Source organism: Grosmannia clavigera (genome assembly GCF_000143105.1).
Source record: "Grosmannia clavigera kw1407 unplaced genomic scaffold GCSC_142, whole genome shotgun sequence".
In the NCBI taxonomy this organism is placed as follows: Eukaryota; Fungi; Ascomycota; class Sordariomycetes; order Ophiostomatales; family Ophiostomataceae; genus Leptographium; species Leptographium clavigerum.
Window position 1 is genome coordinate 88,887 of NW_014040799.1, and position 25,746 is coordinate 114,632.

Consider the following 25,746-nt stretch of genomic DNA (forward strand, 5'->3'; position numbering starts at 1 on the left):
AGTACGGAGTAGGTAATAGCGATGTGACAGAACGGCCTCCTACCTAAAGCGGTAAGATAAAAGAAGAATACGAAGGCAATCCGAATGTGGAGGGCAGGCACGACCAAGGAATGGCGCCTGTTGTCAAGTGTTTGCTATACGAAGCATGGGACTCTCTTCTCGCTCATGCCCGATAAATACCCCCCTCTAGATCAAGCCCATCAAAATATCTCCACACACTGTCCACTTTCAATGCCGGCTGGCAAGTCAAATCAAGAAAATTGACACAGTCGACCCAGCCGAACACAGCCTGCTAAGCTCACCCAAAACGAGGCTAGAAATCGGCCGAACTATATCGGGATAGTTCACATATCAACGGTCGACGAGGTCTGCCGGGCCCTGCTCCAGGGCCACTCGCCTTCATCTACAATTTTCGTCTTCGTCCAGGCCAACAGTCGGGGCGGTGGTCGACATTTTCCCGCTTCGTCCGGTAGGAGGGGACTGAGCACACCGCAAACGAAGATCTTGTCATTTTTCCATTTCCTCCTTTACTTAGCCCCCTGCTTCCCCAATCCCCCACCAGGTCTGAATTGCCAGAGTCCTGGGTTGACAAGCGCATATTAGACACCGTCCTCGCTTGGCGCAGCTCACTTGTTTACTAAAGCCACCACCAACCACTCCGACAATCCTCCTGACGCGGTGGCGCTGTTCTGATACGCTCCTAATGCTCTGGCAACATGTGGCATGTCATTTGACAGGTCCTTATCCTGACCTGGAGAATCCCGCCGGCTTCCCCTCCTCCCATCCTCCACCACATGGAGTCGGTCAAGTTTGTGCCGCCAGGCGGCCATCGTGCCTGTCTCAGCTGCTCGGCCGCCAAGGCCAAGTGCGTGTTCCCTGACGATGGCAGCGTTGGCGGCAGCCGGGACAGTGTTCTTGGGAGCTTTGGTGTATCGGGGTTTGAGAACAGTCCGGATGGAACTGATATCTACACCACTTCATCGATCAGCGGCGTTCAGGCTTGCCCGCGATGCGAGCGCTGCGAACGCCTCGACCGAGACTGTCTTCTGCCAGTGAGGCCGCGCAAGAAGCGGCGAGTCGGGCCTCTCAAGTTTGTGAACCCACCCATCTTATACGTGTCGCAAATGGCCTATAGCCCTCTGTTCATTCCCCTCCTTGCTAACGCCCATCCTAGACCAGGTACCAGCCGAGCAGCCGCAGATTTTACTCCCAAGGAGACGGCTGAATCAGCTGGGGCTGTTGTGATTCCTCTGTCTTCTGATACCTCCATTCACGCAGCCTCATGTGCTATCACGGCGCCGCCCTATGCAGCGACCAGTGCTTCCGGCAGTAGTCGGCCAACTCCGACACCACCACCAAAGTTGACACCGACGCCACCGCCACCGGCGCCGTCACAGTCGCAATCGCAAAAACAGCCAGCCCCACCTCTTCGTCCATCTCCAGTGCCCAGCACACTGCTTAATGTGCCGAATCCGCTCGTACTCGCGTGCCTCCATATGGAGGGCCACGAGGCCGATAGGACTCTGCGCTTCTTCCAAAGCGCGTTTGTCGACTGTGACGCCATCTTTAGATTAACCAACTACGGCAGCAGGGCTGCTGACCTGCAGGCGAACAGGCCTGCCTTGTGGCTGGCCATTGTTTTTGCGACGTCATACCATGACTTCGAATACCAGAACCGGCTGGCCCGAAGCATCATCAACTTCTTCTGCGAGCAGTTGTTTCAGCACAGCGACCGAAGATTGGATCTTTTACAGGGCGTATTAGTCTTTCTGAGTTGGTAAGTCGGGACATGGCCCGAAACAAAGAGGAGGGAAGGCAGCAGCCCGCCGATTGCTGACGACTGCCTGTGGGGAATAGCTTCACCACCCAAAATTTTACCATTCCTCTGAGCACGACGCTGCTCCATATGGCCATGTCTCTCGTCTCGGACCTTGGGTTGGACAGGCTTGAATCCTTAAGAATGCACGACCGGTCGCCCCTAGAGGCCCCCGCATCCATCGCTTTCCACGGCTCTGAGCGTGCGCGGAAATATGGGCACACGCTTGACGAGCGCGCTGCTCTCGCCGTCTGCTATTGTATCACCAATTCTGTCTCCGCCTGCGTATCCTCGATGACGCCTCTGCAGTATACGCTGCAGATAGAGGACGCCTGTCGGTTCTTTGAGACGGGAAAAGGCAACGCGCCCGCCACCGACACTGCCTCGACGGGATCCGTCCTTGCAATCACCGTTCGCATGTACTACCTCATCCGGCGTGTCCTGCAGGTGCGACAAGAAGCAGACTTCCGTGATGGCCGCTTTCTCACCCCAGTTCACCAGCTCACCGGCCAATATGTGGCCGAGTTGGAAAATATTGTTACTGGCATACCCCCAGAGGTGCAATCTGATAGTAGGCGATATATGGATCTTCCTTCGCCTACTCCTTCCTGCTGACGTCCGCAGTTACTGTCAGACTTCTATATCATACGACAGAGATGCACATTTACAAACTCGGCATCACCAATACATCCGGCTCAACCACCAACGATGCATCCTCGAGCAACGGCGTTACAGAGAACGTCGATGGCCCCGGCGATAACAAAATACGCTGCTTCATTGCAGCAGACAACTTTTTCGAGGTATTCCTGTCAATTCCCGTGGCCGACTACTTTCACCTGCCCATCACGACGTTTTCTCAACTCGTTCACGCCGATGTCACGTTGGCCATGTTGACTGCCTACTATCGCGGCAACACGCGGCCGTCCGGCGTGCCAGCGGGAGTGACTCTTCCGGCCTTTGACGACGTCATGGATAAACTGGCCTCCCGTTTTCAAAGGGCCAGATTCATCGAGCATCGTCTTGGCTTCGAGATGCGCAACCACATATATGATAAATTCGCTGAACGCTTGCGATCGTTCAAGTGCCTCGGTCTGTCTGGACGCCGGAAACCGACAGTGGTAGCGGATGCCAAAGGAGGCGCGAAGAGCACGCAGAACGACGGGTCGGCTAGACATAAGGATCTAGGGGCGAACTCTGACATGCGAATCGAACCGTCATTGTCGAGCATACCATCGGACTCGCTGGATGTGCGAATGGAAGGGACTCTGGAGACACTCGAGAGCGCGTCGGTGTCGAAGGACACGTTGGAAGTAGATTATGGCATTGAGCGGATACAATGGTCGACCTGGTACGGAGGTATAGAGGCGGCGCTGTTCAGCAACGGCTCCAGCAGTACTGTTCCTAACAGCGTGGCTAGCAGCATGTGCGGTACCGCGAATCTGCACCGCCGTCCTGGCAGTGTTGGCAGCGTTGGCAGCATCGGCAGCCTACTCAACAGCAGCGACCAGGAACCGGACTACTATGCGTACATTCAGCAGCAACCGGTAGAACAGCAGCAACAGCAACAACAGCAACAACAGCAACAACAGCAGCAGCAGATGCCACATCGGCACCAATAATACTCTTGGCGACACACGGTCGTAACCATAGATACGATCGCTTACATGTCTCACCTGGACTTCTCATAGGACGTCGATATATTTTGGGTTTTCTTACGTGGGCGGTATTTTGTCGCGGGAAACGTGAAAATGTGATGGACCCTCCGTACGGGGTGGGCGTTGACTGTCTGTATTTGTGCTGCGTCTCTAAGCGTTTTCGCTATTGATAGCCCTTTTCTAGCTCTTAAAATTATGATATAGAAGCTGAGAATATAGACCGGGGAAAATTTTAGTTCGTTTATGTGTATGAGGCAACCGAACGTTGGTCGCTCCTTCTGTTGGTGGTGACGGTTTTAACTCGGCGTGCATGAGAAATCACTGTTTCGCCCAAAAACGAAGTCCCACCATCTCTGACAAAATCGGGCCTTTCTTTGCTCTCATAACCAAGCTTCTGATAGGGATCTCACAACACAGTCTACGATCCTTTCCCAAGCTCACACCGCTGCCATCCTATACACGGCATACGTGGAGCGCGAGTTTCGTACGTACCATATTGTTTCCCCTCAGTGGCGCCGACGTGCTCACCTTACACACAGCTTCGAGACAGCTGGACATTACATGTTGCGACGTTATTGCGGATAATCACGGTCAGTGACGTCTTCTTGCGAAATGTTCTCTGTTCTCGTTGGATTGTTCTGATAGCAAGGAACCCCTTGGGGCGTCGGTACATTCTGACAGTGCGAAATGTACCATTTTTCTCTTTCCTGATCGACGGCCTTGCTGACGACCGTCATCTCGACCTACTATGGGACGTGTATTACCACCTCCACATTGACGATGCGACCACGAAATTTCTGCGTGCACAGGTGCACAAGCTGGCAGCCGCAGCAGATACTCTGGAACACTGGCGTTCAGGTCCTTACGGACGGCATCTGCGCTTCAGCGACAGTGCTACGTTTCGGGACCTACAGGACGGCATCTTACGCTATGAGGCAGCCCTTGCATCGCTGCAGGATGGCTCACGCGAGAGCTACGAGGCCGGCTTTGCGGCAGCCATGCACCGCGTGGAGACGTTGCGAGAGCAGAAGCTGGGCAACATGGCCGTCCTTACAGGCTTCCGGTCGGTGGCACCGCTGTATACAATGAAGCTGCGCGAACTACCCTCAGCTCACGACCACTTCTGGAAGCACGGCACCACGTCAGAGGTTGCGGATCAGAAAGATAAACATGCTATTCCCGCCGATATAGTGCCCAACCCAACGTTCGCGGCGTCGGTCTCGAACTCGATCAGGCTGCACTACGGCTCGGACCCCGTATTGGGATACCACTTGGCCACAGCGTTCACGCCATTGAAAGACACGTCGCCGCTGCGGGCCGAGAGTGAGGCAGAAACGGTGCCGGGGGCCTTTGCTGCCGTGCGAGCTGCACGCACCGAATTTCGCGCGATGGCAGGGGCATTCCAGGCGATGGCGCACGGCGAAGACGGCCGATCCGTGACTGTCCGCTTCGTCACGGCGGATGCGTTGGTCCTGTGCCACACGCTGCAAAACTTGGCATCCTCGTCGGGAGAACAGACCAGTGCCAATTGGTTCCGGAGGGGGACGGATAGCCAGGTGCTGCGACTGGACGCGAAGGAATATGGCAAAGGGACTTCAGCAGTCAGGGCACCCGTGATCTTTGACGTTATCGACACGTCCAACCTGGCGGATCATGTGGGCGCGCTGAATCTTCTTGTAGCGGGAGTCCCACTGCTGGCGAACAGGCCGTCGTCGTCGTTACTGACAGAGCTGCTTGTGAAGAGAAAAGGGGAAGACGCCGATGGACAGGAGACGTTCGCGCGGCTTCTCTGCGGCCACACGTTGACGGTGGCGTTGCTGCTGGGCGTCGCGCCGGTCGAGTACTACACAAATGCGCGCACAAGCTTATCCTTCGAGGAGATGATGAATATGGCTGCCAAGCTTGGTGGAAGCGAAGGTGGTAAAGGCCAGCTGCGAAGCAGGCTCACATGGAAGCTGAGCCACCACGTCTCCGGCCTGGCGGCACATCCCCAACGGCTTCAGATCAGTGCAGATGACCTCGCCAGTGCTCTCATGGGCACATACCGTGCCATGTTCTCGTCTGAGAGAGCGGCGAGAGCGGCGAGCAGCGGCGGCTTGACCAGGAAGGGTGGCTATCCCTGTTTCCACTGCGGCAGCTTCGCGGCACTCGTGCGCATCGTGAAGGATTGTGTGACGACAGACTGGGCAGATGTGTGTCACCAACTCCTACGGTTGATTGAGAAGGAGGATGGCAGCACTTCCGTAGGATCGACCTATCTGCAGGACCTGCTGGCTCACCTAGACGTCTGGGACATCTACAGCGACAAGCGGCTTGGCAAGCCTGGGCTGACTGCTGTGACGTTTTCGGTACCGCGGAACGCTTTCAACAGACTTTCCAATGCTGCCATGATGGACACAGCTTCACCCGCGTTGGCAGTGGCTATCCGGAACGAGAAGGACAGCTCGATATGCAGGAGGTTTGCCGATATACAAGTCATGTTTGGGACCGTTGCAATCCGGAAGTCCCCTGACGACACACCCGCCGATGTTCGAGTGGATGTGCTGCCAGACCCAGAGCTCTGGAAAGGCACAGCACCATTGGTGGTGTGTCTCTATGTGCCGACGGCGCTGGCTCAGAATCCATCACCGACGGACACGATCTCGCTTGAGCTACACACGGACCCGCTCAGCCTGTATGCATTCGGACTAGAGGTTGGTGCCATGGGCATCATCTACAGCGCACCACTCGCAGACCGGACACGCGTCCATGTCTCCAGGTTTCTCCCGGGTCAAGACGACTACCCGGCCGTGTGCCCACCGGTGCCGGCATCTCAAGACGTGGCGCGCCAGCAGGAGGAGAGTATCGAAGGAGAGACTTCAGAGGTGAAGTTGGAGGTCGACCGGGCGACCGGGAAGGCGATCTCTGTCACCGGGCGTATCAACTTTGACTCCGCACGGGGGAGGGCGCTGCTCAGCGACAAGAACATCGATATCAAGACGGTTTCTCCAGAAAGGTCGCCGTTTGCTGTCGGTATTGTCATTAGCAGCAAGGGAGAGCCGGCACTTGTGATCCCGGTGCACTTTCCCGTACCCGTGGCCGCAGGGGAAGGAGTGCGACTGCGGGTGGCGCGGACGTCGGGATGGATCGAGGTGGTGGCTCCGGCAGTTGTGTCGCTGCCAGCCATGGCTGAGCGCTGCCGCACGTGGTCGCATGACCCGACTACGTGTGCCTATGCGGTGCAGCCAGATGCCAAGGTGCCAGTCAGCCTCGAGCCCGGCGGTCCGGTGCTGTGTGCTTGCGGCCAAGGTCAGCTGCCGCCCGACTTTGTGGCCATGCCGATGTGGACAGAGGTGGCAGCTCGCTTCGCCACACGCATTGCCATCAGCCCCGTCTTCTGCGACCCGTCAGTGGAACCGGCCGTGGCACTGGCAGTGGAGCCGGCAGCTGAGGCGCCGGGTCCACAGGAACCAGTCAAGAAGACGGTGCAGGTGAAGGCCTGTGGCAATTGCGGCGCGACTGAGGCGAAGGGCGGGCCGCTCAAAAAGTGCCTGCGCTGTCTGGCCATCAAGTACTGTTCAGCACCGTGTCAGAAGCAGGACTGGCTCAAGCATCGGCTGGTATGCGAGGAGTCGCCCGAGAATGTCGGCGAGGAATCACACGCATGAGCCGGCTCTCGAACAAAGGAACCAGATGTAGCAAAGATGCAACAGTAAAATACATACGCTCAACCATGTCCATGGTAATATGCCTGCAGCCCTGGAAGTGATCACAGAGACAGGCGCCAGCCGGGGAAAGAGGAATAAAAATACAGGACATCATGTCTGCAGCCAGACAGGAAGGGATATACGAAGAAGGAGGGAGACAGGGACGAAAAACTATACAAGAGGCCACTCGGCAGGTATGCAGCACAATCATATCTGGGACTTGCCGTCGCCGAGCTTCATGGCTACCATTTCGTATTCTCCAGCGCCATCACGGCCACGACCACGGCGGCCACCACGCGTGAAGCCCTGCTCTTCGTCACCGACGACGTTGGAGGGACCAGCTTGGGGCGGTGCTCCCGGGGCTCCTGGCGCTGACGATGCTGCTGCTGCTGTTGCTGTTGCAGATGTGGTGGACTTGCCGCCAAACGTGATGGGCTGGAGCTCGCGGTAGCGACAACCCCAAGTGCCGACGGCAATGGCGATGGTGCTGGAGATAGCCATGGTGATCCACCAGGCGACGTTGTGTGGGAGGGAGCCGGTATAGAGGACGACGGCGAGGAGGTGGATGAAGTGAAGAGAGAGGGCGAAGTCGAGAACGAGCTTTGAGCGCTGGACGACGAGGACGATGACGATGGACCTGAGCTGTTAGTGGGAAGAAGAGTGAGGAAGAACAGCGCGAGCGAAGCGAGAAAACAAAAAAGGAACCAAACGTACGAAAAGAGGCCGCCAGTGAGCAGCCAAACAAAAGCAACGAGCCAGCCCTGAGTGGTGTCGCCCCGAACAGATTCCCAGCCGAGGACGAGGTCGAAAGAGAAGGACCGGCCGGAGACGAGAGCCGTGAAGAGCATCAGCAACACAGCAACAGTGTAGAAGAGAGCCTGCAGAATGGCCATCTGGGTGAGGATGCGCAGCGGCGGCAATTCGGTGAGGGCACCCGAGCGCCGAGGACGCCGGCGGCGAGTCATGGCGGAGAGCAGAGGAAGAAGGCCGAGGAGGTGAAGCGGCGGGACGACGAATGTTGTGGCGATATGGTGAAAGTGGTGAAGAGAGCAAAGATGGCGAAGACGGCGGCCGTTTTTGTGGCCGGTTCACACGGTCGACAGAGACAGAGGCACTACCGTGGGACCATGACGGCCAGTATGAGAGTGACGGTGGTCCGGACGAGCTTCGAGCTGCAAGCCGAAAGCTGCTAGAGAGAAGATGTCGTCGTGAGAGGCGATGAGAAGAAAGGGGGGGTGGTGAAAGGGAGAAAGGACAGCTTGGACAATAAGAGTAAGATTGTAAGATGGAGCCGCAATGTGTTAGCAGGCGCTGCTGAGAAGCACAGCGGACAGCTGCGGGTGGGCGAAGAGGCCGGTTGCCCGAGTTGGAAGCAGGTGTCGAGCGAGAGAAGCGATGTCGCATCCGAAAGAATGAGCTGCAGTGTCGTTATTTTTTGGCCGTTGCCTTGCTGCTGCTACATAGTACGACGTACCGAGTACTATTGTGCTTTGTTAGTAATAGTAGCGAACAGTAGCCTTTGCCTTGCCGGGCTGGGGGGGTAGTTGGGTCCCAAACGCTAGTCCATATGTGGTCACCGCCTGATTCTGCCGTTGATGATGACGAGAAGCAATCGGCAGGAGAAAGAATTGGAATTTTGGCATTTCGGCAGCTTCCAAGCCAACAAGACTGTCCCTCTTGTCAGTTCTCCCGCCGCCGCACCCGACTAGGAACCGGTTCCTCTTGCTCGACATGGGAATCCTCTCGTACGTCTGGCCCTTTGGCTCGTCTAGTGCTGCCAGCACGACACCCGACGGCCGTCGCGCCGACGCCATTCGCACCGGAGCTGCCGTGCCCTCGCGCGCCGAACGCCAGCGCTGCTGGGACAGCCGAGATGGCCTGTTTGCCTGTCTCGACCGCAACAACATCATCGACGCGGTCGAGCCGGCCGGTGCTGCTGCTGCTGCTGCCGCCTGCGGCCCCGAAAACGCACAGCTTGAACGCGACTGCGCCGCGCAATGGGTACGCTCATTTTTTTTCTTTTCCTCGCTTCGCTCATTTTTGTTCCTTGCTTTTTTACTGACTTTACAAGGTCGCTCACTTTAAAAAGTACCGTGTCGCCAACTACCAGAAGGAGCAACGGCTCGCCGCCCTTCGTGCTCAGGGCGCAAACGAGATGCAGATTCAAAGCGGCCCAGGCGACCGGTAAACTGCTCAACGGTCGAACTGTATGACTACGAGAATCACGATGCAAGTCAATTGGAATTCCCGGCGTTTCGGATGCGGACGGGCTGCAGGAAGACGCTCTCCTCAACAATGTACGTAGCAAGGACATGCCGCTTTTTTCAGTCAAAGTGCATGGTATTCGCATAGCTATATAAGTAATGCATGCGTGCATGTCCGTGTGGTATCCTGAATATCTGTACATGAATTGCAACGGAAACCGTCCTCTGCTCGTATGTCTGTTTTTTTGATGTTTTTTATCCTCCTATTTTCGCTCTTCTTTTTCATGTCGTGCTTGCAAACGCTTTTAGTCGCTTTCTTCAAGCTTCCCCCTTTGCCTTTGCTAATGTCTAGCAGACGTCCTTCCGTCTAGATGCTTTGATCGTTTCAACCATTCCAGCACTGGCATTGCCATTGGAATCTAACAGGGAACTTGCAAAATAAAATAAAAAAGAAGAGCAGACAAAACAGGGACACCGAACGAGAAGACAAGCAAAATGAACCAATAACAGAAAAAAGGAAAAAGGGCCAAAAGCGGTGCCGAGTTCGGCCACACTATAGCACAGGACGCAGAACATAGCCTGCATAAAGCAAATAACGGCACAAGACATATGGAAATGTGGACAACAAGGAGATAAAAAAGGAGCAACGACCGGGATGGGCGGGAAAGGCTGACCCTGTAAAGTATATAAATGCAAAGCCGGTCAAAAACAGCCCCGATGCAAAAGAGACAAAAGAGGCGAAAGTGGTATCATGACGGGGTTGTTGCCGAACGCGTCATAGCAACGCCATTACAGCGTAGACACAAGGAGACGGAAAGACAAGTCGTATTTTGTCTAGCTTCTGTTGTTGTTGCTGCTGCTGCTGCTGCTGCTGCTGCTCTTGCTCTGCCCGGCCTCTTCTCGCTCAAACAAAGGAAAACGTAAACGATGGGAAGAAACAAAACGAGAAAAAAAAAGATATTATGAAGCCCTTTCCGTCTTCCTGGTTCGTAGTGTCTGTCCATCTCAAGCCCTTCCATTCGGTCCTGACAGCAACAGCGGCAGTGGTGGCAGGTCCTTGTCCAGGCTCTCACGGCTCAGCTGTATCGCTGCCTTGTGGTTCGAGCCCACCGTGCCGGACCGGGATCGCGTCCCGGACACGCCGTAGCCGCTGTCGGCGCTGTCGGGCTTGAGAGTGTTGTTGCCGTTGTTGTTGTTGTTGTTGTTGTTGTTGCTGCTGCTGCCGCCATTCTCGCCACCTGATCGTTCGCCCTTTGCGGGCGAAGTCGGCCGGTGGCCAGCAAACAGACTCCTCATCGACCTCTTGCTGCTGGGCCGGCTGTTGTGGCGACTCTGTCCTCCGATCGACGATGCCTCACCCGCTTCCTCGACAATCGGAAGCACCGGCTGCTGCTGCGACCCAGACGGTCCGACGGCGCCCGGCAGCAGCGTGCCACCGCTCGTCGTGACCGTGATCTTAGTCATCATACCTTCGCTGGCCACAGCCCCTCGTTGAAGCGCGTCGTATTCTGCTGCGCGGTGTGCTGCCGTCGTTGAGGCCGAGCCTTCTGCGTCTTCCGTGTTCCGGTGTCCCGGTCCGGCGTTCCTATGCCGCATCGAGCTGGCCCAGCTGCCCGAGTGTGCTGCTTCCTTGCCCTTGTCTCGGCCGGAAGAGATTGCAATCGCCGGCACGTTAGTGCCACTGCCATTCGCTGCGGCAGCTTCCATGGCAGCCGCCTCGGCCGCTCCTACTGCTGCTTCAACTGCGGCCAGGGCCTCGGCTTCGGCCGCCTGGGCACGCTCTTTTGCTGCATCCTCGGGCGACATCGTGACACCTGAGACAAACTTGAGAAAGCGGTCGCCGTAGTGTTGGGGAGGGAGGGCCGAGATCTTATTTCGGTCTTGCGATAGGCCCTTCCAGAAATGTTCAATCTTTTTGACCATGCCATACTGGTGGGGTTAGTAGGGAGAGGGAGGAAAGTATCAAGAAAGGAAGAAAGAAAAAAGAGTGAAAAAAAAAGACACTCACGTGTGTCAGACAGTCAATGACGCCTAGATAGTAGACCTCGTCGGACGGCGTGTTGTCCTCATGGGTGGCCTGGAAGCCGCCGCTGTCGTTGTAGAAGACGGACTGGCGGTTGTCGTCCAGCTCGTCGGGCATCTTGTTGGCGCTCTGGCCGATGGGAATGGGTCGCTCAGCCTTGAGCATCTGGCGCAGCTCACGGGTCTTGCGCTGATGCTCGAGCCGGCTAGGCGTGCGCAGCAGGACGGACTGGGGGTCGCCGTTGTTGCCGTCCGGGTTGTTGCTGTCGGTGCCGGGCTCAAAGACCTGTAGTGTCTTGCCGCGCAGATTCTCATCGTTGCCGCGGCGGATGTCGTGAATGCCGACGAGCAGGGAGTAATCCATGATATGCAGGCGCTGCAGCAGCTTGACATCCTTCTGCAGCTGCTCGAGGAAGAGGCGTTTCTTGATCATGCCCAGCTCGAGGTGCTCCTGGCGGCGCAGCCAGTTCAGGTCCTTGAGGGTGGCGCGGGCATTGCCGGCGACGCGCTCCTCGGGATAGTCGCGGCCGATGGTCGAGCCCTTGAGGTCAAAGGTCTGGTGGATGTCGCGGTGCGGCGGGAAGAGGTTGTTCATGACGACAAAGTGGATCTTGCGGCCGTAGGGCACCTTGACGCGGTGCAGACCGTAAAACTGCGACAGCAGGGTGTTGGGGTTGTCGCTAACGTGCTGGTAGTACTCCTTGAGGATCTTACGCAGAAACTTGTGCTCGGAGTGGTGGATGGTCTTGATGATGTACTTGTAGTCGCGCGAAAAGTAGAAAAAACTGCCGCTCTTGCCGGGCGAGCCCAGTTCGGAGAGGATGTACTTGCCGGCCAGTGACATGAGGTAGTCGGCCGGGTCGAGGTGGAACATGGCGCGCAGGCGGCGGAAGACAATGGGGGCGTAGTCCTTGAACTTGAAGTCGTACTTGGCCGAGGGCACGAGCTCGTTGCCGGCAATGTCAAAGGTCGACTTCTGCCGGGCCTCAAAGTCCTCGTCCGTGATCGGTCGATCCAACTTGGCGTTGGTGCGCGATACCGACACGCGGATACCGGTCAGCATGTTGTAGGCGGCCACCCAGTTGGCATGGGTCTCGTCGACCTTTGTGCCGACGAGGACCTGGTCGTCGTCCTGCTCGAGCCGCCGCTTCTTGGTTGCCCGCTTCTGCCGGTACGCCTCGGTCCACCTAAGGGCGTCTTCGTCCGGCACGACCTCGTCGCGCGGCATGTCCGAGTGCATCGATCGCGTGTTCTTGCGCCCGAGGCTGAGCGATGCCCGCCGTCCGCCGACGCTGCCGCTGATGCTGCCTGTGCCGGCCGTGGCCGTGGGCGAGAACCGGCCGGACACGAGCGTGGCCGCATCGACACCCTCACGCGAGTTGCGGGCGGTCGAGGCCGGCTTGGGTACCTCGAGCGTGTGGCGATGCTTCAGCGGCGGTGGAAGGGGGCCACCCGAAGACGACGGGGCCGAGCCTCCGGTGCCGGGAATGTAGGCCGGCGGAGAGGAGAAGCGATGCGGTGCAGCGGGCGAGTTCTGCTGTGGCTGTAATAATTGCGGTTGCTGTTGTTGTGACACCAGGCTTGCAGACAAGCCGGTCGGCGAGAGAATAGAACTGCCGACGGTAGAGGCCATAGAGTTGCGCGTCTGGGCGTCGTCGATGAGGTGTTGGTGCTGTCTGAGCCCCGGCAGACGGGGGGCGGCGCCTTCGGGCATAACGCGAGTGCGGTCGACCAGCGGGCTGGGAACGGAGATGGGGACACCGTTGGTGGCCAGCTTAGGAATGCGGGAAAGTGAGTCGGTCTTGGGCGGCGGCGGTGGTGGTAGTGACGGCGGCGATGGCGACGGCTGTCTCGCATAAGGTGTGTGAGACACATGAGGAGCAGAAGACGAGGAAGCAGGCGGCAGCGGAGGCGGACGGTTAGGCTGTGTCAGCGAGAGAGCCAGCGAGACGGCCGAGGACGAGGACGATGGCCGCATCGGATGCGAGCGGGAGCTGCTGCCAGGACGGCCATGGCCATTCATGTCTGGCGAAGAGGAGGCGGTGGAGAGTCCGGAGATGGAAGTAGAGTCGGACGAGTAGGGAGAGTGGCGGTCGTAGAGACCATCGGTGAGCGTCGGCGGCGGAGATGGCGGCTGGTACGACGGCGGAGGCGGAGGACCACGGTGGCCACGGTGGCCATGAGCGAAGCCGTTGGTGTCGACCGAAGCGAGAGGACCGACAACAGGCCGACTCGAAATCGTCGAGCTCACGCCCTTGCTAAAGCTGACGGGACCGGGCGACGGAAGAGGCTGTGCCAGCACGGACACGTCGTTCTCTGCGTCGCCGACGAAATACGGCATGGCCGAGACGGGGGGAGAGAGACGAAGAGGGGGGGGGGCCGAAAAGAACCGGAGAGAAAACGGTCGTCCTGTTGCAAAGCTGCAGGGATTCTCGTCGAAATCAGACAAAAAGCACTAGGGGCTGGAGGCAGTGGCCGGCATCATGGGTTGGGCGGTAGACGTCAACGTGTCAATGTGAATGCAGCCGGTCGCGAGGTCGACGTCGAGAGAAAAAGGAGGGCGTCGCGGCGATGGAGAAGAAGGCAAGGGGAAAGACGCAGAGCCAGGAGGAGGTGGAATGCAAAAAGCGGGAAGAGAGGAGCGAAAAGCGAAAAGCGAAAAGCGAAAAGCGAGAAAAGAAAGAAGCAGACAAATCGACAGGACGGCCAGAAGGAAGGACCGACCAGATGAAGGGCGACTGCGGCGGTGGTGGCAGTGGCAGCAGTGGTGTGTGTGGTGTGGTCGTGGCAGTGTTTTGTTTTCTTCGCTCGGTCTTGGCCTGGCAATCTCTCTCGCCCGAAGGAGAAGGGAGGAAAAGCTGGCCGAGAGCCAGGCAGAGCCCGTCGGCCACGTCTGATTGGCCGGCTTTCTACAGGGGCCTTGGGCGCCGAAGGCCCAGCAGCAGGACGCTATAATTACTCTCCGGATGCTGGGCTGTGCTCCATCCGCCTGCAGCAAAGAGTGCATGCACAGCACAGCTGCGCAGTCCATCCCAGCCCTCCTGCGCCGATCAGGCCGCTGCTGCTGTGCTGGCCGCCGCGGCTTTTCGGTACGTCCAACGAGCCCGTGCAGGCCTATCGCCGAAAACAAGATGATGAATCAACCAGGACCGAACCAAAAAAAAAAAAAAAAAAAAGATCAAATCCAAAAAGAGTCAAAACCGAAAAAAGACGGCCCCATCGACACCTCATCCTCGCTTCGCCAACCTGCCAGCCACCCTCTCCTTCTGCGCTGTTCCATGCCGTCTTCCGTCGTCCGTCTCTCATCATCCCCATCTGCCTGCCCCGTCGCCACTGCCCCATCGCACCAACGCTCTCCCAGACCCTCGTATCCCCCCACAGCTCATTTCGCTCTACCCGTTTCCCGGACAGCCTCCTGGGTCGGCTGCCAATCTCGCGCCCACGCTAACCCTCTCCCTTCTGCCTGTGTGCATGACGTCGGCACACTCCCGGGGATTGTCAGGGGATTTCCTTCTTTTTAAATCTTACTTTCCCCTCCCTTTTTTCCCTTTTCCTGTGCACCCGGTTTCACTGATTGTGCACCACTGCGACGTACTCGTATTGTGTCACTGTGGGAGCCCTCCCATCTGCTGAGTAATCGTTGCTTAGTAATCGGATTGGAAAATCATATCCTACATCCACTTCCTCATCCACATCCACCACCACCACACATCAACCGCCTGCCACCACCGCCAACCCCTCGTAGATCATGCGTTTGACTGCGTAGAACGTGCCGCCCTGTCGTGTTGCCGGCCCGCCGTCCGATGGCAGACCGATGCTCTCGAGTTCGACCCGGCCGGCCGCCGTCTTGCGCACGGCCACGGACCCGTCGATAACGAGCGTGCCCTCGCCGCGGAACTCGGCCGTGTGTCCGGCATTTTGCATTGCTCGCCGCAAATTGGTCAGCTGCAGCTCGCCCACGTGCAGCGGCTGTGTTCCCGCCCCCCGTGCCGCCGCCGCCACGCCTGTTGGCAACACGTCCAAAGTCGGCAGAGCATCGCCCAGAGAAGTCGAGCTTGTCGCAACAACCGCTCCCTTGGCCTCCATCTTCGGCCGCTTCACCAGACCACCGTCGCCGCTCGCCAGACTGTCCTCGGTGCTCGCCGTGTTCTCGCCACCTCCACCACCACCACCACCACCACCACCCTCCACCTGCAACTGTCCCGTCAACGTAACAATCCCCAAGCCTCCCAGATTCTGCCACCGCAGCTTTTTCACCAGAGCATCTGCCAGTCTCACCACCCAGGCGTGCGTGTCCACGCTTGCGTCCACGGCCGCACCCACGGCTGGGCTGAACACGTCCACGTCCTCGGCCGCCACGCCCCGTTGCTTGCTGACCACATTGCGGTACCGCGTCGCTGCTGCTTCCGTCTCGACCGCACTGCCTCCCACCAGGATCAGCTTTCGTGGTTCCACCAGCGGCAACAGCATCTCCAGGTTGCGGTCTGTGTGCAGCCCTGAAAAGTCCACGTATCCAATCGCCATTTGTGCCACCACTGTCTCCGTCGTAAATACCATCTTGGCCGGTCCTACCAACTGCTGCTGCTGTTCTTGTTGCAGTCGCTGCTCCTCGTCCTCTTCGTCCTCCTCTTCCTCCTCTGCCTCCTCTCGGCCGTCCCGGTTGGCCTCGTCGCCGTCGTCTCGCTCGTCTGCTCGGCCCTGTCGCAGCCCTGGTCCCCAGCCTCGTGTTCGCTCGTCCGTTCGACTCCGTCCGCGCGTTCCGACGCCGCTGACAATGTCGTCCCACTTCCTCTTCTTGCCCAGTCCGTCTTGCTGGTTCATCTGCTGCTGGCGCCCTAGGCCACCACCCTCCCCGCTCTCACCTCCCTTGCCGTCCTCCTCGCGCTCCTCCTCACGCAGGTACTCGTCCGCCCGGATCAGCTCGCCAAAGTCATCGTTGCGCTTCCGCCGCACCGCCACCGGAAACACCCGCTCGCGACCCTTCTTGCCGCGCACGTCAAAGTCGTAGTGCCCCTTGCGCTTGATCAGAATGGTCACTCCCAGGTCCTCGTCCCGCAGCACCACCTTCTTGCGGCTAGCCTGTCCAATCGTTGTCGAGATGTTGAGCACCTTGCCCTGCCGCTCGCTGTCCGACTGCTCGTCGTCGTCTGATGATGACGACGATGACGATGATGACACGTCATCGCCCGCGTCTGCAAATGCCTCCAGCGACGTCGGCCCGCCTGTCTGCAGTGTCGCCTGCAGCTGCCGCTGCGTCGCCAGCCACTGCTGGTACAGCAACAGCTCTGCCCCATCCAGCGCCACCTTGAGCCCGTCTTGGAACTGGAGATGCCGTCCGCCTGCCCGCACAGGATTGCCACCGCCCCCACTGCTGGCTGCCTCCTGTCCCTGCTCGCTCTTCCACCACTCCCACAACGTCCGCGCCAGCGAGCGCTTGTTGGCGGAGAGCACGCCCGGCACCTCGGTCAGCAGCACCAGGTTCCGTGGCTTGTCGGCGATGCGCCGCAGCACCTCCTTGGAAAATCCCCATTCCATCGACGCGTCGCTGGCCAGAATCACCTTTCCGCCGCCCGGTGGCGACTGGCTGTTCAGCACCCGCTCCACCTGTGCTCGCCGCTCGAGCAGCCGTAGATGCTTCATGTCGAACGGGCCCGACTCTCGGTTCTTGTTGTCATCTGCGCCGTTGCCACCGCCGCCACCACCACCACCTCCGCCTCCTCGGCCTCGATTGCCGCCGTTGTTTGTCTGCTGCTTGGAGCCGTCGGCGACGGCCTCGAACTCTTGCACAATCCCGTCGTTCATCCACTCCAGCAGTGTCCGCGCATGTCGCATCAGGCTGCCAGACGTGCGCCCCGCCAGGAAGAGCTTAGACCGGGCCAGGAGGCCAATGTCTTCTTTCCCGTTGCTTCCGGCCGCCGCCGCCGCCGCGTCCTTGCGCCAGGCGTGCTCCAGCAGGTAAGCCAGTTCGAGCACGCGGGCGCTCGAGTCGACCGGGATGAGCACGGTGCCGCCGCGAGCCACACACACGCGGATGGCCTGCAGCAGTTGCTCATCGCGCAGCCCAGGCCGCAGCACGGCCGGGGCCCGGCTACTGGACACGAGCGCTGTCGGCTTGCGCAGCTGCTCGTTGACCTCGGAGCCACCCGAGCCGCCGCCGCCGATCCAGGCTGCGCCCGAGAATACATTCTCCTTATACTGGCCCCAGTCGACGCCGTAAACGATCGACTCGAGCCCCAGCTGGATGTGCCAGATCGTTCCGCCGAGCGTGCGCCCAGAGTTGTAGGCCGTAATGGTCAGCCCGTTAAGCGGTGGCAGGCTTGGTGGCGCCTGTGGCTGGTGTGGCTGCGAGTACTTGAGCTCGCGGATCAGCGAGAAGTAGCGCGTGATCTCGTCGGCCGTCGGCGCCTGCAACAAAAACTGGCTGTGCTCGGCCGACAGTGACTGCGAGTACGAATACGAGGCCTCGGCCAGCGAGCCGCGCGGGATCGTCGACGCCGCCAGCGGTGTCGACGCGTAGAGATCCTGCAGCAGTGTGCGGCCCAAGTCGATCACCGGTTTCGTCGCAAAGATGGGGATCCGCACAAATTGCGGGAAGTTCTTGCAGCAGTGTGCAAAGGCCGCAATATGCGATACCGTCGCGTGTGTCAGCAGCACGAGCGAGATTGTCGGCACCTGTCTGCATGTTGTTAGCGATACATCCTCGACTTCTCCCCTTGCAAAACCTACTTTTCTAGCTCCCGGAGCTTCTCCGCATCAAACGACTCGTCCCAACCGACGTCAATCAGCACCTTGACGCCGCCATCGAGCTCCAGCAGCGATTGTGACGCCGTCGACTCTGACTTCGCCCCCAGCAGGGGACAGAACGTGAACATGACGTCCGGCTGAAGTCACTATGTGCGCCAGGGCATGCCTCACTCCTTTCCTCGGTGGCCGTCGCAGCTGTATGTGCCTTTGTGTCCGTGTGGTCTGGCTGCGACCAAAACGTCGGTTCAGATATGGAAAATGCTTGTCAGCTATCGCGTCTAGCTTACAGTGGACACCTGCTGTAAGTGCAGGCGCGACGGTGTCGGATCGGAATAACCTGTCGGAACGAAATCGTGTCCAGACCGCCACCGCCAGTGGGACCATGCATCGGATTGGGCCTACCGCTTCTGACCCAGATAAAGTCAATTCCAGCTCGCGGGCAACGTGTCAACGCTATCACTTGCATCTCCAGACCGAGAACGAGGGCTTCCGCTCCCCAGAATCTGCGGCCCTACCATGGACAGCTCGCATCGTCTGCGTGATTGAGCTGCCTTGTGTCTGTCTGCAGAGCGGAGCAGCTGCTCTGCCCCTTTTGTGTTTTTGGCCTCTCATATCCATCTGCTTGGTTTTTGCCCTCCCTCTCTCCTTTTGTCTCTATCTGGCGCACACGCGGTCGTCCTGCCGACATGGCTGACTACACCATGTTCCACGCCCTCGGCCAGGGCGAACAGCTCGACCCCAACGACCCTCGTCTCACCCAGCCGGCCGCTCCCATGTTCCAACCCCCCATCGCCCCTCAGTCCTACCTCCAGCCGCAGCAGCCAGGCGCTCAGCCATACGGAGTGGCGGCTGCTCCTCCGGGCCTGCTTGCTCCAGCACAGGCGCTGAGCCGGGCCACGAGCGCGTACGACCTGCGGGCACAGGACAACCCGGGCTTTGGCCCGCGTCCCGGCACAGCTGACGACAGCTTAGCAGCCCAGATGGGCGGCATGTCTCTCGGTGTCGACGGCCATCACGCGGCACGACGGAAGAAGAAGGATCGTCACGCCTACCACACGGTCGAGGCACCCGTCGGCTCATCCATGGGCTTCTTAGCAAATCCTGCCGGCTCTGAGCTGATCCCGGGCGCGTCTGGTTTCGTCCCTGCGGCGTCCATGATGCCCGGCTCCCCGTTTCCAGCAGCAGCAAACGCGCCTTACACGCCTGCCAACCCCGCTGATCCGGCCAGCTTTGCGGCGAGAAGCGGAGGCGGCGTCGGCTTTGGTGTGCCTGGGGCTGCTCCTGAGGTGGGCGCGTCGCCTGCCGTTGTCGCAGCCTCGGGCCAGCAGAAGGTATCTCCCGACGACATCCCCAGCATTCCACTGGCGCGAGACACAGCACAGCAGCACTTCCTCACCAACATATATCCGACGTTTGAGCGCCATGTTGCGCCGCCGGCTTCGATCTCGTTTGTCGCTCTCGACCAAGGCAATGCGTCGCCCAAGTTCGCGCGGCTCACGATGAATAACATCCCGGCCACGGCCGAGGGCCTCCACAGCACCGGACTGCCGCTGGGACTGCTCCTGCAGCCGCTCGCCCCGCTGCAGACGGGCGAGTCGCCCATCCCGGTGCTCGACTTTGGCGAGGCCGGCCCGCCTCGGTGTCGCCGGTGCCGCGCCTACATCAACCCGTTCATGGTCTTCCGCTCGGGCGGCAACAAGTTTGTGTGCAATCTGTGCACGTACCCCAACGAGACGTCGGCCGAGTATTTTTGCGCGACGTCGCCGCAGGGCGTGCGCATCGACCGCGACCAGCGCCCAGAGCTGTGTCGCGGCACGGTCGAGTTTGTGGTGCCTAAGGAGTACTACACCAAGGACCCGGTCGGGCTGCGCTGGCTGTTTGTCATCGACGCCACGCAGGACTCGTATAACAAGGGTTTCCTCGAGGCCTTTTGCGAGGGCATCCTCGGCGCGCTCTACGGCGGCGAAGCGGCCCAGGAGGCGGCCAGTGAGGACGACGAGCCCCGACGGAGCATACCGGCCAACGCCCGCGTCGGCTTTGTGACCTTTGACAAGGAGGTCCAGTTCTACAACGTCAGCGTACGTGTCCCCTCAACCTGTTGTCGCCGTGCTGTCGTCTGCTAACGCGTCCGTGCAGGCCAATCTAGAACAGGCGCAGATGATGGTAATGCCCGATATCGAAGATCCGTTTGTCCCTCTCAGCGACGGGCTGTTTGTGGATCCTTACGAGTCGCGGGCGGTGATCACGTCGCTCTTGACGAGGCTGCCACAGATGTTCTCGACCATCAAGAACCCGGAGCCGGCACTGCTCTCGACGCTCAACGCTGCCATATCGGCTCTGGAAGCCACCGGCGGCAAGGTAATCTGCTCGATCTCGGGACTGCCGACCTGGGGTCCCGGCCGGTTGTTTTTGCGCGACGACGGCAAACACATTGGCGGCGAGATTGACAAGAAGCTGTACACGACCGAGCATCCGGCATGGAAGAAGGTAGCCGAGCGGATGGTGGCTGCTGGCATCGGCACGGACTTTTTCATGGCTGCGCCGTCGGGAGGCTTTCTGGACGTGGCCACGATTGGTGAGTTTCTGGCTCTGCTTCTTGCGCCCTGTGTTTTATGTTAACAGTCCAGGACATGTGTCGTCGACCACGGGCGGCGAAGGGTTCTACTATCCCAACTTTGTGGCAGGCCGAGACAACGCCAAGCTGTCAGCCGAGGTGAAGCACGCAGTGACGCGCGAGACAGGCTACCAGGCGCTGGTCAAGGTGCGGTGCTCAAACGGACTGCAGGTGCTGGGCTACCACGGAAACTTCATCCAGCACACATTCGAGGCGGACCTGGAAATGGGGTCGATCGACGCAGACAAGGCACTGGCGATCACGTTCAGCTACGACGGCAAGCTGGACGCGAAGCTGGACGCACACTTCCAGTCGGCACTGCTGTACACAACGGCCAGCGGACAGCGACGGGTGCGCTGCAGCAACGTGATTGCGAGTGTGAGCGAGAGCGCGCGCGAGGCGATGAAGTTTGTGGACCAGGACGCGGTGTGTTCGGTGTTGGCCAAGGAGGCGGCGACGCGGCTGGGCCACACGTCCAGCTCGCTGCGTGAAGTGCGGCAGGGGCTGACGGAGAAGACGATCAGCATTCTAGCGGGCTATCGGAAGAACCACGCGTCGCAGTCACACCCGCCGAGCCAGCTGATCATGCCGGAGCGGCTCAAGGAGTTCAGCATGTACATGCTGGGCCTGCTAAAGTGCCGGGCCTTCAAGGGTGGCAGTGAGGCGACAGACCGGCGCGTGCACGAGATGCGCATGGTTCGATGCATGGGGGCACTGGAACTGAGCCTGTATCTGTACCCGCGCATCATCCCGTTGCACACCCTGCAGCCGGAGGAGGGCTTCCCGGACCCGGAGACGGGCCACCTGCGACTACCGCCGGCCATGCGCGCGACGTTTGCGCGTGTTGAGCCGGGTGGCGTGTACCTGGTCGACAACGGCCAGCAGTGTCTGATCTGGCTGGAGAAACAGACGTCGCCCAATCTGATCGCCGACCTCTTTGGCGAGGACCGCCAGACGCTGCAGAGCCTGGATCCCTATGCGTCGTCGCTGCCGGTGCTGCAGACGCTGCTCAACGCCCAGGTCCGCAACATTCTCGAGTTTCTCAAGACCCTGCGCGGGTCCAAGGGCCTGACCATTCAGCTGGCCCGCCAGGGCCTTGACGGCGCCGAGTTTGAATTTGCCCGCCTGCTGGTTGAGGACCGCAACAACGAGGCCCAGAGCTACGTCGATTGGTTGGTGCACATCCACAAGGGCGTGCAACTAGAGGTTCGTTGATCATTGGGGGCTTTTTTCATTTTTCCTCTTTTTCTCGTCTTTTTCTTCTTTTCTTTTTTCTTCTTTCCTGTTTCTTTCTCCTCTTCTCCACCCTCCTTCTAATATCTTACAGCTTGGCGGCCAGCGAAAACGCGAGGACTACGGGGATGGATCGATGACCTCGTTTGCCGGACTACGATCTTCGTACTGGTAAAGGGGGGGCCAATAGAGGATGTTGACGCTGTGGTATACGCTATTATGTCTTAAAAGAAAAGCCAATCATTTCGCCCTATTCCTCTACGTTGTAGGCCTTCACTAAGTCACGTGCATGTTATGTCGTCCGGGTCGTCAGACGAGCCGGAAATGAGGAAGCAGCGACCCGGACGGCGAGGCAGACAAGCAGGAGACGAGACCGAAAAGGAAAAGACAAGCGAAGAAAAAAAGACGTATCACATTTTGCCGTCGCTGCTCTTCAGCTCGGCAACTAGCCGGAGAGCCAGGCAGCATCTACTACATAGTACGGAGTATGTACAGTACGTATGCGCTTGATGGCCGATGGCCGATCCTGCGAGGGCAGCAGGGTACATAGTAGCTATCGCGTCGGCCCCATGACGCGGAGCCGGACCGATGTCCCTGTTCTCAGCTGGCGATTAGTGCCTCTTTTAGGCCGCTCGACTGCAGGATCACGCAGCGGATGAGCTGCCTGCATAAAGGTAGGGATAGCCAACCCAAAACGATCGATGGGACTCAATCTACAAGGCAGGCCTCCAAGACGTCAGATGGACTGACGTGCGGAGTATTATTGCCTGGAAGTAAAGATTGGAAGGGAAAAGGGAAAAGAAAGGAAAAGAAAAGAAAAAGGAAAGGAAAGGAAAAAAGCAAATGAAGAAAAAAACAGGGAAGAGACAAGCCCCATATTTGACAAATCATCTACTACTACGGAGTATGCACTGCATCATCTGCCAGTTCTTTGCGGCAGAGCCTCGCGGTTGCAGGAAGCTGTGAGAACCATGCAAGCCCAATGACTGCTTGCTTCTTCCTGTGTGTTTACTTGTACTATGTACGGCGTACCTAAGAGACACCTTCCGAGCCCGGTTCAAGCAATGAAACAATAGAACGATGGCCAGGCAAGAACCCGCAACTGGTTAGAGACAGAAGAGTGAAGTACTCACGCCAGCAGAAAACACCAAAAATACCCCAAACAGCCCCAGTAAATCAGAGGCATCTCCACCCTCTCAATGAGCAATTTCAAGGACTATCTCCTCAAAAGGAAACTGCTCGTTTACCGCATTTGTCTGTTTGACTTGTGCGTTTTGATGCTGTCGCCCGCATCTCGCAATCTGCCCAGCCATGGGGACATGGACGTGGGGGAAAACAAGATACGAGGTCCAGCACCCATCACGGAGTCCGCCCTTCCGGCTGCCCTTCCAAATATGTGGCCAAACAGCTTGTCTGGCTTGGCTCATCTGGCTGGGCTGCGCCTCCCTGTTCCCAAACGGTCGTGATCGTCTCTGATCGCCATCCGATCTCCGCAAACACTTTTTCTCATCACCATCGGCAGCCAGCATCCTGGGCCCAGGCTTTACCACAATCTGGGCTGCGCGCTTGTGAGACGTATTGCCGGTCCACCTTGCAGATTGGTTAAGTGGAATTGTGTCTGGCCCAAAACCATGGCCGTGGTTTTCCGCGACTGCGGCGGTTTGAGCAAACGGCGGTCCTCGCAGTCGCCGGCTCCTTTGCTGTGGCGGCTACGCCACGCGATCGCCCACAAGAAAGACGCACGGTGAGCCGCTGCTGGTAAGCTGACAGACGACCTATGTAGCAGGAGATGCAGGCTGCCTCGTCTGGGCAATGATCCGCATCTGTGATTTTCCCTAGGCTGCCTAGGCTACCTCGCTAGTGCTTTCTACTCCTTCGGCCCCACTACATCCCCGGCAGGCTTTCCTATTCGTCGCCTGGCAGTTGGCCGAGCTTCCTCCGTAGTGAGACTGTCTTCAGGCTCGTCGGTCTAGCGGCCCTGCTTGCTCTCTGGTAGGATCTTGCTACTACGGAGTACGCATATACGGCCCCGATTCAGCTGGCATGGTATAGCCCTGCTGACCAGCCCAGACAAGAGATCAGCAGCCCGCAACGGCCGTCATGCGCCTTGGACTGCTCCCTATACACAAGCACACATCCCGAAGCGCTAATGGCCGGAAGAAGCCGTTGAGAGCAGAAAATGAGATCACATAAGAATAAGCAACCAATCGTATGTAGCAGATCATAGGGGAAGCACATTCAGGATCCCGAGAGCACTGGCCTAAAGCTGTTTCAGCCTGCGATCCTGTCGACACCCTCTTCGTTAATCTCACACACGCTCTCTCCTATATTGCCCCCACTACTCTTTCGGGTTGCAGGCATTGATCTTAACATTTGCATTGGTGGTCTTGTTCTTACTGGCGTATCATTCTATCTCGCGCCCCCCAGTCCCCCATTTTCCCATGTATCCCCGTCCTGCCTTGCCTTCAAGCCCTTACATGGGGCTCATTAGAGTCCCCAGTCCGTACCGAGGATCCGGTTGTGTGAGAACCCGCTGAATCTCCTCGTCATGGAAGATGTAGCTGTAGATTTCCATGTCTGTCGGCTTGTTGCTGGACGGGGACGAGGATGGTGATGAGTTCGAGCTCGAGCTGCTGCTGCTACTGCTGCTGCTGCTGCTGCTGCTGCTGCTGCCCGATTTAGACTTGCTCTTGCTGCCATGTCTGCTCTTCTTGGCTAGATCGTCCTGGATCAGGCGGGCCGTGCTCTGGTTGGGATCCTCAAAGACAAAGGCGATCGACTGGATGCGGCCGCGCAGATCGGCATCCCATAACACCACCTCGCGCCACAGCTCAGCCAGCTCCTGCGGCGGATTGCGGTAGCCGTTGCCCAGGCCGAAGTCGCCGACCACAATATTGGCGTAGTTGTTATAGACGCATATGCGGAGTGCTGCCCGCAGCTTGTTCTTAACCATGTCCCGCTCCTCCGCAAACGAGTACTTGGTCCCGTTTTGTGTCAGCTTGGGCCACCGCACCGGTGGTACCGAACACACCGGCAGCACTCTCCATTCCTGTGGCGGCAGCTTCTCGTAGCGGTCGTGTGGTCCACGGAACACGACTGGGAGATCTGTCAGTCTGTCTGTCTCGATCGTTGGCAAACCTCGCCAGCATCGTCGACTTACCAACTTCTTCCGACAGAATGCCGCCCTCGATGGGGATTGGATAGTTGGTCTGGCAGTAGCTCTCGGGCGAAGGCGTGGACAGCGAGGCCGAGAGAGTGCTTCGTCGACACAGTCGCTCCTAAAATAGTCGTCAGCTCACTTGCATTCTCGCCACGGACGATTCGAGGAATGTCACGCACTTCGTAGCCAATCACGCCCGTCTCCCAGTCGCCACCAGGCCGCTTGTCGTTGGCTGCGCATATGAAGGGCACCGGCACCGGCTCGCCGCTCTGGGCCGCAAAATGTGCCTGCCACTCGAGCGCCACCTTGACGGGATCGCCATTCCTCACGTCTGTCAAGAGTGTAAGCAAATGGTAAAAAGTGGGGGCTTGTCCGGCCGAGCTTACAGATTGCTGGTGTCCGAGAGAAGGGCCGGGGGTACTGGCTGAAGTCCAGCTGGTCTACCGGCTGGGGATATAGCGTGGAGTCGAGACGGTAGATGTGCGAGTAATTTGCTCGGATCAATGGAATGCACGTCCGTCGAGTCTCGGCCGCGACCTCGGAGGCCTTGGGCTTGGACCGGGAGCTTGAGCTTGAGCTCGGCATGGTGAGAGCCAGAGATGAGAGGAACGA

The 25,746-nt window shown here is 58.7% G+C and overlaps 8 protein-coding genes across 8 annotated transcripts; 4 read left to right on the plus strand and 4 right to left on the minus strand.

Annotated features, from left to right (window-relative positions):
- Window positions 1-794: 794 nt before the first annotated feature.
- CMQ_5397 (zinc finger, mynd-type domain containing protein) lies at window positions 795-7,118 on the plus strand (the record flags this gene model as incomplete). Its single annotated transcript, XM_014317354.1, has 5 exons — window positions 795-1,777; window positions 1,858-2,387; window positions 2,471-3,164; window positions 3,873-3,955; window positions 4,153-7,118. The coding sequence occupies 5 exons, from the start codon at window positions 795-797 to the stop codon at window positions 7,116-7,118; spliced, it is 5,256 nt and encodes a 1,751-aa protein (XP_014172829.1).
- A 246-nt stretch (window positions 7,119-7,364) lies between these two features.
- On the minus strand, window positions 7,365-8,122 carry CMQ_5447 (uncharacterized protein; the record flags this gene model as incomplete). The annotated part of the gene is made up of 2 exons (XM_014317404.1): window positions 7,365-7,794; window positions 7,872-8,122. 2 exons carry the CDS (start codon window positions 8,120-8,122, stop codon window positions 7,365-7,367), a joined length of 681 nt encoding a protein of 226 aa, XP_014172879.1.
- Window positions 8,123-8,888: 766 nt separating this feature from the next.
- CMQ_5413 (uncharacterized protein) lies at window positions 8,889-9,345 on the plus strand (the record flags this gene model as incomplete). The annotated part of the gene is made up of 2 exons (XM_014317370.1): window positions 8,889-9,158; window positions 9,229-9,345. The coding sequence occupies 2 exons, from the start codon at window positions 8,889-8,891 to the stop codon at window positions 9,343-9,345; spliced, it is 387 nt and encodes a 128-aa protein (XP_014172845.1).
- Window positions 9,346-10,366: 1,021 nt separating this feature from the next.
- On the minus strand, window positions 10,367-13,724 carry CMQ_5408 (uncharacterized protein; the record flags this gene model as incomplete). The annotated part of the gene is made up of 2 exons (XM_014317365.1): window positions 10,367-11,290; window positions 11,370-13,724. 2 exons carry the CDS (start codon window positions 13,722-13,724, stop codon window positions 10,367-10,369), a joined length of 3,279 nt encoding a protein of 1,092 aa, XP_014172840.1.
- A 230-nt stretch (window positions 13,725-13,954) lies between these two features.
- On the plus strand, window positions 13,955-14,831 carry CMQ_5410 (uncharacterized protein; the record flags this gene model as incomplete). Its single annotated transcript, XM_014317367.1, has 3 exons — window positions 13,955-14,152; window positions 14,299-14,472; window positions 14,637-14,831. 3 exons carry the CDS (start codon window positions 13,955-13,957, stop codon window positions 14,829-14,831), a joined length of 567 nt encoding a protein of 188 aa, XP_014172842.1.
- Window positions 14,832-15,094: 263 nt separating this feature from the next.
- Window positions 15,095-18,255, minus strand: CMQ_5434 (polyadenylation specificity factor; the record flags this gene model as incomplete). The annotated part of the gene is made up of 2 exons (XM_014317391.1): window positions 15,095-18,059; window positions 18,110-18,255. 2 exons carry the CDS (start codon window positions 18,253-18,255, stop codon window positions 15,095-15,097), a joined length of 3,111 nt encoding a protein of 1,036 aa, XP_014172866.1.
- A 558-nt stretch (window positions 18,256-18,813) lies between these two features.
- Window positions 18,814-22,149, plus strand: CMQ_5443 (sec23 sec24 family protein; the record flags this gene model as incomplete). The annotated part of the gene is made up of 4 exons (XM_014317400.1): window positions 18,814-20,205; window positions 20,264-20,702; window positions 20,755-21,947; window positions 22,069-22,149. 4 exons carry the CDS (start codon window positions 18,814-18,816, stop codon window positions 22,147-22,149), a joined length of 3,105 nt encoding a protein of 1,034 aa, XP_014172875.1.
- Window positions 22,150-24,447: 2,298 nt separating this feature from the next.
- CMQ_5404 (uncharacterized protein) lies at window positions 24,448-25,719 on the minus strand (the record flags this gene model as incomplete). Its single annotated transcript, XM_014317361.1, has 4 exons — window positions 24,448-25,070; window positions 25,135-25,252; window positions 25,314-25,465; window positions 25,521-25,719. The coding sequence occupies 4 exons, from the start codon at window positions 25,717-25,719 to the stop codon at window positions 24,448-24,450; spliced, it is 1,092 nt and encodes a 363-aa protein (XP_014172836.1).
- Between the last annotated feature and the right edge of the window lie 27 nt (window positions 25,720-25,746).